Genomic DNA, 14638 nt, shown 5'->3' on the forward strand with positions numbered 1-14638 from the left:
AAATTTTATTATGCACCACATAATACACTGCATGCTACATAATAACCTTCCAGCAGGGGTAGATTAGTATAGCTGAGTTATTTTTCATCAATCGGGAAAATGTTTCCTTAATCATTGTTCTCTAAACTCTTTGACACATAGTGACAATTAACTTCAGAGACACACCCTCTCTTTCCCACGAAGTGCACTGACAGGAGTAATAGGCAAGCCTTTTTCCCTTGCCCCCGTGAGTGAAGCTGTGGGTGTGCGCAGTGGCAGCTCTGGGGGTGGGTAAGTGCGCACGCATGGTGGCGATCCCGGGGAGAATCTCGAACCACTTCGTGGCAAGATACGAAGGCCCTTAGATTCCTGAGAAGAGCCCATACTAGCTGGAGGACACCCTGAGAACTAGACGTCACCATGATACCTACAGGCCAGGGTTTAAACTAGTCCCTGAATATCCTTAGTAACACCCCGGAGGGAAACGGGGTGAATGAGAATTTAACAAACATAGAATGACACAGACGTCATCTCTCCCTATTAGGAGCATTTAGCCACTTTAATGAATTCTACATGGTCCTCCCCAGGTATGGACTAAAGCAACTGCTCAAGCCAAGTCCTGATGTAACACTATGACTTCCAACCTTAGTTTGGTGACGGCTCAGGGAGCACCAATGATCTCCCAAGTATTAAGAAATTTTGCTCTTTGACAATCAATTTTGTTCCACTTAACTAAACCAGAGGGTGTTCAGAAAAGCTGAAAATGTCTGGTTCAAACAGCTTTTGTCACCACCACTGAGAAGGCGTATTAGCCGACTAGCCGAGCCATTTTAAATTGTTATGTTGGTCATTGTGTGTGCCTCTCCTTGTCTACAGCATTAAGCGTCAGAGAACATCTGCAGGGCTGTGGACCGCACTCTGTATTGACTAGACATCAAGGGGTTTACAGCACAACACTGAGCTGTTGGCATTCTAAACTCTGAAAATGCTACTTTGTAGTACTGAAGAAATAAGTGAGCAAGGAAGAATGAAAGGCTTTAACAAGAATTTTTCAACAGACATGTTCACACTAAAAAAGTGAGGTTAATAGTCAGGGTTTAAACTAGTCCCTGAATATCCTTAGTAACACCCCGGAGGGAAACGGGGTGAATGAGAACTTAAGTTTTCCAAGGATTGAAGTTCAAATCCTCTGAAGGCTACCGGTGGTCAAATAAAATGAGAACTCAGCTTTATAGTAGCAACTTCCCACTGGCACCAGCACAAGGTGGTAGTGATTCTCAAGTTTAATATATTACATACAATACTAGAAAAATAAGCTAAAGTTTTAAGGAGCGTCCATGACTATTAAAAGGGTTGAGCTTTACTACTCCAACCCTGGGCTTTTGATAGAACTTTCTGGAAAAAGGCCCATGAAAGCACAACAAAGAGGTATACTAATGACAGGTAGCTGCTACCATGTGCCACAGGTGCTTCAGTAGTCAGTAGTAACCATCTTGAAAAAGCAGGGGACACGTAGAGTCCCAGGGAAAAACTGCTTTAGGTATTTGTAACAGAAACAAGTACAAGTGACAAGAGCGACCTCCTTCACCACATTCACTGATGGGGATCCCATTTTTCCCACTGCTTTCATTGTTTACATATTATTATTGCGAACAGGGCAAGAAAAGGCCATTTTCTCCAGGAGGCTTTCAGAAAAACAAACCAGGGATGCTATATCCCTGCGTCCGTGCTCCGTGGCTGGAAACCCTCCCTCCGAAGACTGCCCATGTCAAAGCGAGTAGAAACCTCACAGCGCACTAACAAAGTATCATCCTTAATGAAGGTTCTTTGTCTTAGGGCTTCCAGATGCATAAAAGTCACATAGCCAAAACCTTTTGGGTTCCGTGGGATTGTGGGTCTCTGGAAGGCAAGCAGCTCTGGTTTGGCATCCATGATCTCCTCATGGTTTTGCCTGATAGGTGCTTCAGACTGATCGAGAATTGTGAGGCGTATTGTACCCTGGAAGGGCCAAGGGAGGTGGCTGTCATACTCTCCTTGCATTGTGTGGACAAAGAGGGATATATAGTTTGCACAGCGCTGAGCAGTTGGTAACTGAAGGTGCAGGCGCATGCAGAGTTTGTATCCGGGTTTGCCTGTATAGAACCCAGGGCTATGAATGACAACAGGTTTCTCCTCTTCTTGAGATTTCAAGTGCATCCCAAAGTTACCAATCTTCCAGATGTAAATCCCATTGCACTGCTGTGCTTCTATTTCAGCAACCTTGTCCTCAAGGGTTCGAATAGTTCGTTTGAGCTCACTGACATACATGCTCTGAGTTTCCATTTTTGCAGTCAGCTCCCGGATTTGATGGTCTTGTCTTACAAGGCGACCCTCTAACTGTTGAATAATTTCTTGAAAATTGTAGACCTCTGAGTTACACCCAGAGGGGACCCGAGCCAGAGATGCAGGCTCGTATCGTTGAGGCATGGGAGCTGCAGCCAGGTTTAAGCTCTGAACAGCCTGGGCCAACATTCTCATGTGTGACTGGGTGTTCTCTTGTAGGTGGCGTGCCAAGTGAATCCTCTGCATCTAAAAATTAAGCACAAGCCTTAGGCTGGGAGTAGATACTGTGAGGATTAGGAAAGGGGCCTAGCCATGCTAAATAAAAGGTTTTAAGTAACATCACCATTTCTCTCAATCCCCTACAACCTTCTTTGTCTCCATCATTCTCGATCCTATTGCTACTGGACAGGGTCTGGGGCCAGAATGGTCTGACCGTAGTGTGTGGGCTCCTGACTTGGTGTAGTAAAGACTTCACAATATGACTCTGGGTGGCTTTTGAGAGTATGTTTACTCAAGCTGGGGCCAGTAAGGTAGGAGAAGCAATAGGAGAGAAAAAGTCAGAGAAAAGGGGTCTTGGACACAGGTTCAGGAGGGTAGCCTGGTAGAGCTGCCACTGCGTACTGTTCCCCTGGTTGCAAGTCCCATGGGGTCCCTTAAAGTTTAGGAGAAAAACAGCAAAGATACAAGGCGCGGGGAAGTAACATGAGAGAGCCTAGATGGGGCTGTTTTGGCTCTCTGAGAAATTAAAGTCACAGTGACAGTGAGTTCACTGGGCAGTCAGAGAAAATTGGGGCCCTGATGATAGGTTCAAGGGATGAGCTGCCACTGCCCGCCGCTCGCCTGGTGCAAGTCTTGTGGGATTCCCTTGAAGTTTAGGAGATGCACGCCTGTGGAGGAAGCTGGGGAAGGGAAAGGTGTGGGTGTGCTCCTGGGAGGGAAAGCGTGCCATATCCTTTGTCTTGAAGCTTTTATTTAACTTCTCTTTGGCCAATGGAATCCTAGGGGAGGTCTTTGGGAAGGAGCGAACAGAATATTCATTAGCTCTTCAGATGTGTTCCTCAGTATGCTGATTCATCAAAATGTGTGTGTAAAGGGGCCAGGGTTATTTTCTGGTTATTTAGCTTTTTGAGTGTATTGAAGAGGGACTGAGACCGAGCCCAGTCTAGAATGTGTACACCATTTGCTCCTAAGTGTCCTTGGTTATGAAAGATAAAACCTTGTCAGGTACCTCCATTCCCACTGGTATTCTCCACTGCACTAGATAAATGAATTTTCTTGATCTATATTCAAGAGTCAAAAGAAAAAAAAAAGAAACACCTTACCTTTTCATGGCAACCAAAAGAACTGAAAGTGCATGGAATTGGGGCTGTAGGACAGTCTAGCTCAAAATGATTAGGCATCTGAAAACCAAAGCAGAGGTTGAAAAATGTTTTTCCTTGCATATCATGTTCTAGTTAATGAGATTACACTTGAAATAAAGATTTACATTTCATATAAACAAAATCATGTATTATCTATGGCTGTCTCTATATCACAATGGCAGAGTTGAATAGTTGTAACAGAAACCAGGTAGCCCACAAAGATTAAAATAATATTTACTTCCAAAAGTCACAGAGAAAAGGAAATACCAACATCACATCCCATCCCCCAAATCACTCAAAATTCAATTCAAGAAAACGAATTTGTTCCTGTTGCTGGGAACTGGAACACTATAGTGGCATTTTAAAGAAAAAGCACCTTCTGACGTCAGCCTCAACTGCAAACTTCACCAGGACTCTCACTGTGGCCCAGGCCATTTAACAGGGACCAGCCAACTGTACACATTAAAGCCACGGACTGTACCTGGTACTTCCCTCATGACCACCTTTCACAAACCTTCTAACCTTTTGTTAGCCTGGGCATGTTTTGACTATAATGGGAGACTCAGCTGTTAGAAAGTATTTCATAAGCACATTAATAAAGGTTCTAAAGAATGTCTCAGCTTCTGACTCTTCAAGGTAAGATCCATTATGGAGGATCATATTTGAAACTGGTTACCAAATTCCCTTTAGAAATTTAGGTTAGCTATAGTCATAAATATTTCAAGCGGAAATATTAAAGACCATTTAACCCAATCTTTCAATTTTGCATAATCCAGAACAGCGGACAGCAACATTTTTTAGAAAGGGTCAGATAGTAAGTATTTGCAGCTTTGTAGGCCCTTTGATCGCTGTCCCAAGTATTCACCTCTGTCACTGTGGGAGAACACCAGGCACAGACGACGTGCGGACACATGGCATGGGTGTGTTCCAGTACCACTTATTTATAAAAGCAGGCAGTGGGCCAGACTGGGCCTGCAGGCAGCTTTGCTGATCCTTATCTAGAATTTCAACTTCCTTGCCAGAGATCAGCGGCAAGTCAGTGGCACAACCAGGGTCAAAACCCACGTTTTCTGTTAACCGAGGATTTTTTCCTACATTAAGTTTTATTTTTGCTGGGTTTCAGATGCGCTGCATGGTTTCCTTTAAATATTACAGCAGAGCAGAAAGAAAAGCCAGGGAGGTGAGATTTCATTAGCAAAACAAAGTTTAACACCTTCACATAAAGACTGTTGGAAAAAAACTACAGGACTCTGTTTAGACAAATGGAAAAGTTTAGTGGAGGGACAGGTTTTGCTTGCTTCTAGTTATTATTAAGGTAATCAATTATGATCTTTGGGTTTGCAGATTTCATGGGTGTATAAATAGCGACTAGTATTCAAATTGTGTGGGTAAATTCCCCAAATGTCAGAAGATAGCAATCAGATGGAATTTTCCTATCTCTATTAATAATGTAAATGCAATTTTCTACTGTAACTGCTACTGCTGCCCCATCAGTGGTTTATAGGACAACTGAACAGAGGGGTACAGATCCTGGGAGTCTCAGAATCTCTCAGTGTGTCCCAGGGGCCATGGGGACAAATAATGCTCTACCACTGAACAGACCTGCTGTCCTCTATTTCATTGGTCTTTTGGCTAGTCTCTGGATACCTATGACCCTTACTGCACAGTGTGTAAATACATATTTAAGGTGCGTTTTTTTTCCCTTTAAATGGGAAATTTGATGATTTGTATCTTAAAAATTACCTGGTTTTGTCTGGAACTTGTATAAATATACATAAACATGGAGATTATATTAATGACTTTAAGTACTTAGGGCTGAGTATTTGTTTTTCTGAAATATTCATATTTATTAATTTTATGAAAAATTTTCATAGTTCTAACACTTCTTCAACCTGTATTCATTTTGCCGTATTGACTTAATAAAAAACCGAACCCACTTCTTTAATCTATTATGGAAATATTCATTCATGAAAAGAAATCATTATACCTGTTCTCTGATGAGCATGGTACTGCAGTATTCACAGATGACATTTGCCAAAGGACAGCTCTGGTCATGGCTCTAAATTTTAATAGAAAAATATAAGAAAAACATGAGAAAAATCTGAAAAAGCAAAAAACCCCTTACTTTTATAAAAGTAATTTTTCACCATAAACAAATTAAGGACTTTGATGTGTGTTAAATAAAAAAAGTGAGAATAATATGTAAAGGTTGTTTTCTCTCCCTCTGCCAGTTTAGTAAGTAATGAGATACATCTTGCGTTTCAGCTCTTTCAAAGAATACAGTACACAAAAGAGAATCTTTGAAATCACTTCTTTTAACCAGAGGCAGGGCATCTGTGACTAATTTGGACATCATTGACCAATACTATATCTAATTCAAGTTCTTAGGGGGGTAGAGAACAGAGCACTATTAGGGCAGGAGGCTCTGATGCTCAGATTCTCACAGGCCCTGGAAGGGTGAGCCTTGTTTTCTAAAGTACATGAGTTTGAGAAATAACTAACCCTTCAGGTTACATCCATTTAATTTACTTAAGTTTAGGAAAATATCAATTTGTTCTAATTATGCCTCAGCCTTCTCCCCATTTTTTAGCAAGTTAGCTGACTTTTTTGAACATTTCATCAACTTAATGAGTATAATATGCTTGATTGCATAAGAAAGTAGGAAAAATTGCCAAGATAAACTTATAGTGGAACCTTGGTTCTCGAACTTAATTCCAGAAGCAATTTGTTTGAAAACCAAATCATTTTTTCCCCAAAGAAATAATGTAGATTGAATTAATCTTTTCCAGACACCCAAATGATTCCGTTTTAACCTTTCTTACATCCAGTACATGTCTAATGTACAAATACACTTCTTTTCTTAAATTTATCGAACCACCTCCTACTCGCCTTAAAGGAATCACTTTTAGCATTGGGTCCAGGATGTCTTTCAGGTCAGCATGCAGTATCTTGGCTGGTTCAGTTTTTCTACCTCTTCAATTGACTGTGATTATTGCTTCTTTCACACCCTTAGCAACATTAGCACTCTTAATAAGGCCGCTTTATGTTTTAAAATTGTGCTAATTGTTGATTTCTGCCAGCAACAAAAGCATTCTCTCCTTTGTTGCCTGAAAGACACTTTTTGTCATGCTGAGGTATCAGCATGAAAGTGTTGTCAGGTTTAAAGCCGTAGTTTGGTTCCACAACCCAGACATTTTTTCTGTGAACAACTTGGTCAAGGACCGAATTGTTTGAGATGATCAAGAAACAAGATTTGACTATATAAGAAATAAAGTTTAAGGAAGTATGTTAATAGTTATATGAAAAAACTGTTCTATCATAATGATGCTGTTAAGTGCCACAAAGTTTCTTTTTAATGATAACATTTTAATTGAAGTGTAACATACTCCCAGAAAAGTGAATTCATATGTGCATAGCTCAGTGATTTATCACCAAAAAACACACGTTGTGAGATTAAATTTAATTTATTCTCCATAAAAGTTTTAACATCCCATTCTCTTTTTCAGAGAGTAAAGCATAAGTCTTATACAGGTATCATTCTACTTATTTGTCTCAAATCCAAGACTGATCATTAAAATATCACATAGGAAAGCAGATCAGGACGTCTTTCCTGGAAGGTTTTGTTACTTGCAGATCTACTATGCTGTTAAGTAGTATAAACAATGTTTTCTAAGAAAGATATACAGTCTGACCAGGGTGGCTCAGTGGTTGAGCACTGACCTATGAACCAGGAGGTCACGGTTTGATTCCCGGTCAGGGCACATGCCCGGGTTGCGGGCTCATCCCCAGTGTGGGGCGTGCAGGAGGCAGCCGATCAATGATTCTCTCTCATCATTGATGTTTCTGTCTCTCTCCCTCTCACTTCTTCTCTAAAATTAATAAAAATGTATTTTAAAAAATGATTAAAAAGAAGATATACAAATATAAACCCTACATTTAGTCACTAAAATGGTTTACTGAACTTTCTTTCTTAAAAATCAATCTTCCCACAACTGATAATATAGACTCAGAAATGGAATAGCATCCTCATCTACTGTGAAGCCCTTAAATGTACATAAAAACAAATTAACAAGTAGTGAAATTAAGAAATCCAAGTAGTACATGCCTCTTTATCTTCAAATGCCATTGACATAGCACAGTTCTTACAAGAAACCTGTCTTCTTGGACACTCCTGGAGAATGTGAGTATTAAGTTGGCACTTTTGTAATGGACGGTTGCATTGAAGACAATTCGTAAGAGCAAACTCACAATGTGCTTGATGATCCTATAATAAGAAAAAAAGAATTGATTAGCACCTGCTAATCTTTAAGAAATCTCTTAAATATAATCTCTTCTGACTATATACTGTTCTCTCTCAAAACAGCTACTCCTTCACAAGGACCTAAGGAAAAGGGACAAGTTGTGTAAATGTTTTAAACACTTAATTTCAAATAAATCATAAATGATACTTAATTTCTCATAAAACCACCAAGCTAAAAATGAATTTAATTTAAAAGCAAATTCTTTTACCTGATTGCTTCAGTTCATCTCAAGTTATAGAAAGACTCCATTTAGTCAATAATAAAATGCACAATTTAGAAAAAAGAGAAAAAAGTATGAGGGTACCAAGATGATGGCTATGAGACTTGTTGCTTATTTCAAAATGAGAAAAATAGCTCTGGCTGGGTGACTCAGTTGGTTGAAGCATCGTCCCATACACCAAAAGGTTGAGGATTTGATTTCCTGGTCAGGGCAGATACCTAGGTTGCGGGTTCCATACCCTGTTGGGGCATGTACGGGAGCCAACCAATCAATGTTTCTCTCTCACATTGATGTGTGTGTGTGTGTGTGTGTGTGTGTGTGTGTGTGTGTGTGTGTCCTTCCTATCCTAGGGTGAGGATTAAAAACAAAAAGATAGAAATAAGTGAAGTTATGGGATTGAAATGTGACACTTGTATTTAAAATGCTCTTCAGTATTATAGTTAATAATGTTCACCCCAAAACTTAAAGAATACTGATTTCTTTTTCATTTGGCTAGGCCAGAGAAGATGGAATTAGAAATTTCTGGTTTCTACTTATATCCAACTAGAGGCCCGATGTATGAAATTCGTGCAAGGGGCTTGGCCCTCGCAGCCACCGCATCTAGCCTCGGCCTTCGCAGCCCTGTCTTCGTCCAGAAGGTCACTGGGCTGTCTGGTCTAATTAGCATATTATACTTTTATTATTATAGATGATGAAAGCAATTATATGCTAGGCCTCGGCAATACACTGATGGACACAGCAAAGTCTCTATTCTCTAGGAACTGCCTTGCCTATATGCTAAGGCTAAGAAATAACTTTAGTACCTCAAGATGCCGCAGTTCCATCTTGTGCATACACCCTTCATTTGGACACCTCACCATCAGAGAAAGAATCTCTCGTTTTGCAAAATTGTCAGGAAAGAGTTGAGTTTCCAACAGTATTTCATTATCAATAGGACATTTGTGACCGGCATCCCTAAAAGAAACAAATAAGATACATACATTTAGTAGACTTAAACAAATATTAACATTAAAAAACACAAACAACTTTTACATGTTTAAAAGAGTTATATATGTGTATAACTCACCACATATACACTCTCCATTTATTATTTCCTATGGAAAATAATTTAACACATTATATTGCATAATATTACCCTCCCCCGACCCAAATCAAAAAACCAACACCTGTCCTTTTATGGACAGTTCATGAACTGTTCCTTTATGCAATGAATACAACTAGTACCATATTGGTGACCTATAAAAAATTATGGGATTTTATTTTAATTTTTAAAAAATATTTTTATTGATTTCAGAGAGAAAGGAAGAGGGAAAAAGAGATAGAAATATCAATGATGAGAGAGAATCATTGATTGGCTGCCTCCTGCACACCCCCTACTGGGGACTAAGCCCGCAACTCAGGCATGTGCCCTTGACCAGAAATGAATGTGAGATCCTTCAGTCCGCAGGATGAAGCTCTACCCACTGAGCCAAACCAGCTAGGCCCCAAAAAACTATGGGATTTTAGACTGTGGGATAGATTTCAATAACAACAAAAAAAAAATGAGAAAAATTAACTCAATAAAGTCCTATTTTGATTGTCCTTAAATGAAGTCAAGCTAAGGATGGGGATTTTGCAGTCTGGCAGGCCTCTGTTCTGTCAGCAGCTACACAACATGCTAGTGAGATAAACTACATATGCTGCTCGTAATACCAATAACACTTCACTAGCTCATGGACAACCAAAGTTTTCCTTTGTTTTTATGTCTAGGGGACAATTTAGTAGGGAATTAAAGGACCTCTATTTCCTCCTTCCCAGTGGTTTCCCAGTGGTTACTTAATCTTATGATGGGGAAAACCTTCCCCAGGAAGTTTGGTTATCTGTCACTTCCCTTTAACTTTTTGGGATGTCTAAATCTTCACTCACAAAATGTGGCGGGTCAGGTAGACCACTGAAGCATTAATCAATCACTCAAATCATTTGCTGAGCAACTCCTGTGTGTAAGCCACAGTGGAAATTGCCATGGTAGGTAAAAAACGGGTCTACTGTCAAATGCCTTAGAATAAAGGTGAGAGAAACAGCCAATCTTTAATGAGGCTTCTGTCAGAATAATGGTCTTAGTATAGTCAAATCTTTTATGAGAAGCATAGGGCACTATAAACAAATTTATTGACATAGATACCCAAGATCTAAGTTATGGATGTCAAAGAGGAAAAAAACAAAAACAAACTTACAAAGTAAACTGGAAACCATTATCCACAGCAAATGGAACTGGATTAGCATGTATTTTGGTTTCCTGAATGATTATAATGGATGAGAAAGTTTGAAGGTATTCTTTTAAGAACATTAGACTCAAAGTAAGCGGTCATTTCTAGCTGAGAGGGAGATAGAAAAAGAAAGCCTCAGACTTCCTTTTGTGGGTTTTACTTCCTTTTAAGACCACTGTCCATTACTTTCATGAATATCTTGCTATTAAAAAACTGCTAAAGATGATCTTCTTGGGCATATGAAACTAATAAAATACATCTCTCTATCTACAAAAAGTCAGTGATCCATAATATGGTACATACGACCTATGAAGACTGAATCATGAAGAAACAGAAAATCTGAGCAGATTGCTAGTATACAGAGTAAATCAGTAATCACCTCCCAAAAAACCCACACCCCTCCCAACCAACAAAAGTCCAGGAGCAGATGGCTTCACTGGTGAATCCCACCAAACATTTAAAGAAAAATTAATACCTACCGTTCCTAAACTCTTCCAAAAAATGGAAGAGGAAAGAACACTTCCAAACTCATTTTATTACCCTGATACCAAACCCAGACAAGGACGCCACAAGAAAAGAAAAGTCAATTTAAAAGTTGAAAGAAAAATCTGCAATATAGTAAGTAGCCAGCTTTACCTACTTACAAATGATTTCATCAACATAACTCGATGCTTATTTACTGAACAACATAAAATCCTCCCACTACTTCCTTAGTCACCTAAAATATTCCCATCTACTTTTGAATTAAGTAAAATGTATTTACTTCTTGGGAGATGAACCTGAATCATCGATGGACTCCCACATACCTTCATTCAGTTAAAGCAACCATGATACTGAGCACTGCTGGGTGTCAGGCACTACTTCCGGCACATAGGAAATATCCAGAAATAAAATAGCTCTCAACCCCTGCTCTCAAGGAGCTTCTTTCTTTTTTTTTATTTATTTCTTTTTTAAAAAATATATTTTGTTGATTTTTTACAGAGAGGAGGGGAGAGGGATAGAGAGTTAGAAACATCGATGGGAGAGAAACATTGATCAGCTGCCTCCTGCACACTCCCTACTGGGGATGTGCCCACAACTAAGGTACATGCCCTTGACCGGAATCGAACCTGGGACCCTTCAGTCCGCACGCAGGCTGACGCTCTATCCACTGAGCCAAACCGGTTAGGGCTCAAGGAGCTTATTTCTAACTGGGTAAGAGAGGTTGGGAGTGTGGGGGGCGACAGAGGGGAGCATGCTGTGGTATAAACAGGGTAGCCAGGTCACCTATGAGAGGTGAGATCTGAGCCACACTGGAGGAGTGAAAGGTGTTAGCTAGACAGTTAACTGAAGAAAGAATGTTCCACAGAGAGAACAGCAAAAGCCAATTCCCCAAGGCAGGAGCATGCTTGGCATGTTGAAGGAACAGCAAAGAGTGACTTGGTGGAAGGAGGGAATAGTGGACAGGAGGTCAGAAAACGGATTATGGATCTAAGAACAGGGCCTCACACGCAGATGACTTGCTGCAATGTTCTGAGCAGAGATGACCAGGTTCCCTCTGGTTGCTACCCTGAGAACAGTCTGGAAGGCAAGGAGAGAAGCAGGCCTGCGACTGAGCTGACGGGGATTCAGAATAGGGTGGCAGCAGTGGAGGCAGCGAGAAGGGATTGAATTTTGGATATATTGTAAAGGCAGAGGCATCGACTAATACTTTCTTTAAAAATACTGGTTATTTCACTTTTGTCCACAGATATCAGATAACAGACAGAATTTAATGTGGCTAAAACCATCACTGATCGATTATAGAGTCAGCATTCTTTGTATGGTTGAGCTGATCATACTCCACTATCCTTTAAGGTGTTATATTATTTTCTTAAAGCATAGAGAACCTATTTATCTGAGGATCAGAGGAGGGTAGAAGACAGACATTACCTTTCATACCACAGTAGGAACTAGGGTAAGAATGTAGATGTCTCAAGTTTCTGTCCAGTGTTCTTTTTCCTTGAGTAGGTGTTTACATATAAGACTACTCTTGGGATGTCCCGTGTCCTGTGCAATATCGTTCTCCGTATTTGGTTCTGTTATAGGACACAGTTCTTTCTTATGCTCACGTACCTTATTGATTTGGTGATGCAGGCTTTGCAGAACCTATGGCCGCATGGTGTCTGCACTGCTTCCCGTAACGCCATCAAGCAGATGGGGCATTCATACTTGCTTTCCAGGGGTGGGTCAAACTCGACGTCGTACCCCTGGATCTCTTCCATGAAAGAGCTGGAGAGATTCCCTGTGCTGGCAGTGGCGCCCACGCTGTCGTCTTTTGCTGCAGCACTACAGGAGCTGGCCATGGCCGCGCAGCAGTCGCTCTCAGACTGGCTGGAGGCACAGCTGATTTCACAGTTTAGCAGACTCATAGTAACGAGCTTATCAATTACTCTGTAAAAATAGCAAGAGAAAAATGCCTTAACATGCATACACATACACCGTAGCTTATCGAGGCAGGTCACCTCTTCGTTGATATAGAAAAGCTGCATTAATATTATTTATGGAAAACTTTACAAGTTTTTTGAGCTTTACTTCATGACTAGTATTCTATAGTAGGTTAAGGAGTTCAAGATCTAGTAGGTAGATAGAATGTAAAGTTAAAAGAAGAAATGACCTCCATTGCAATACTGAGCTATCTCACAATTATGTTTAAATTCTGTTTCCTGTGACTGAAGTCAAGAATTTACTTTTCATATCCTTAGTACTCAGCACAAGATCTTTCACATAATAGGTGTTCATTAAGCATCTGCTGAAGAACTTATTACGCTGCTGAAGTTCCCTCAAGTATCCTGAGCTGAGGATAACAGTAGGACCAACAGGCAGTGCAAGGAAGAGCAATGTACAAGGGATTAGATCAGGGGTGGGGCCCGTGGGCCGTATAAGGCCCTTGAAATCATTTGGTCTAGCCCGGCCAAGGCAACCGCAGGCAGGACTCAAAATGCAATAAATCTAGGAGCTTCTTTCATAGCAACATACAGTTACATGAAGTGAATTATATTAAGTGAATGATATTATAAATATCCAGATGGCCCTCAGCAGAAAACAGGTTCCCCACCCCTGAGTCAGATGATCATGTGCAAATATTAGGCATGTGGTTTGGTGCCATTTAACCATTTGGATCTTGGTTTCTTCTTCTAGATCTGAAATTCCATGAGTACTTCCAAATGTTCGGTGTGGAGATTTCTATTATGTAGAAAGAACAGAATTTTGAAAAAGTATATTTGTATGTCCTTCTGCCTTCAGTCATGTCAAGTGACTATTTCATCATGTGACAGGAAAAACAAGTGAGGTTTCTGTTGTCTATGGAAAACTACTGGTTTCGTGGGTAGGTGGGACGCCTTCAAACTCTAAATCATATGATATTATTGAGTGAGAGACTAATGTCTAAAGGCAATTCACGGCCTATTGACCAGGTCTCTGCAGTAGACTGTGGAGAATTCCCAGTATGTGCCAGATATAGTTCTAGAAACAGAATGCAAGCTTCGGGTCAGAATGGTGAACAATCTTCCCCCTGGGTTAAGAAAGCAACCCTCTAGCTTTGTTTTGGCCACCAGAGGCATCTTTTTCTTCTGCTCAAAAAGATTTTGCTTACAGTCTGATGAGCACCTACAAAGGCTGAGGCCCTGTTCTGGCTTGGAGGGGCAGGACAGCCAAGTGGTGAATGACAGAGAGGAATCAATGGGCTGGTATGTGAAAGCACTTAGAACTGTGCCTGGAAGTAAGAACGAGTCACTGTTCTGTGCAGCTCTCTCGAGTAATTTTATGCAGTAATTTCACTGCCCCCTCCCCTTTAGCAAAGTGGAAACCCTGGAACTTAAAAAGGTGAACTAACTTGCCCAGGACTATTCAACTAATCAGTAACAGAGCTGGAATGAGAACCCAAGTCTACCTGGCCCCAGAGCCTGTGCACTTGATACTATTACCATGTTTGCCTCTTTGAGTTGCGACAAATTTGTCTATAAAGCTGCATTTAAAATTTCTTTCCCTTTATTTTTATTACACTAGACCAGTGGTCGGCAAACTCATTAGTCAACAGAGCCAAATATCAACAGTACAACGATTGAAATTTCTTTTGAGAGCCAAATTTTTTAAACTTAAACTATATAGGTAGGTACACTGTTATTAACTTAATTAGGGTACTCCTAAGGCTTAGGAAGAGCCACACTCAAGGGGCCAAAGACCCGCATG

General features: G+C 40.4%; 1 protein-coding gene across 2 annotated transcripts in view; it reads right to left on the reverse strand.

The window, feature by feature from the left end:
- TRAF6 (TNF receptor-associated factor 6, E3 ubiquitin protein ligase) overlaps positions 1-14638 on the reverse strand; it is a 30831-nt gene continuing 16193 nt past the window's right edge. For both annotated transcript variants that reach the window (XM_005872641.2, XM_014544902.1), the window contains exons 2-7: positions 12524-12841; positions 8987-9137; positions 7768-7926; positions 5650-5721; positions 3624-3701; positions 1-2547 (exon numbers count right to left, since the gene is read on the reverse strand). In XM_005872641.2, coding sequence (XP_005872703.1) covers positions 1690-2547; positions 3624-3701; positions 5650-5721; positions 7768-7926; positions 8987-9137; positions 12524-12819 — 1614 coding nt within the window. In that variant the 5' untranslated portion in view covers positions 12820-12841 and the 3' untranslated portion in view covers positions 1-1689. The remainder of the gene's footprint in view (positions 2548-3623; positions 3702-5649; positions 5722-7767; positions 7927-8986; positions 9138-12523; positions 12842-14638) is intronic.

The sequence above is a fragment of the Myotis brandtii genome, unplaced genomic scaffold (assembly GCF_000412655.1).
Source record: "Myotis brandtii unplaced genomic scaffold, ASM41265v1 scaffold385, whole genome shotgun sequence".
Classification (NCBI taxonomy): domain Eukaryota; kingdom Metazoa; phylum Chordata; class Mammalia; order Chiroptera; family Vespertilionidae; genus Myotis; species Myotis brandtii.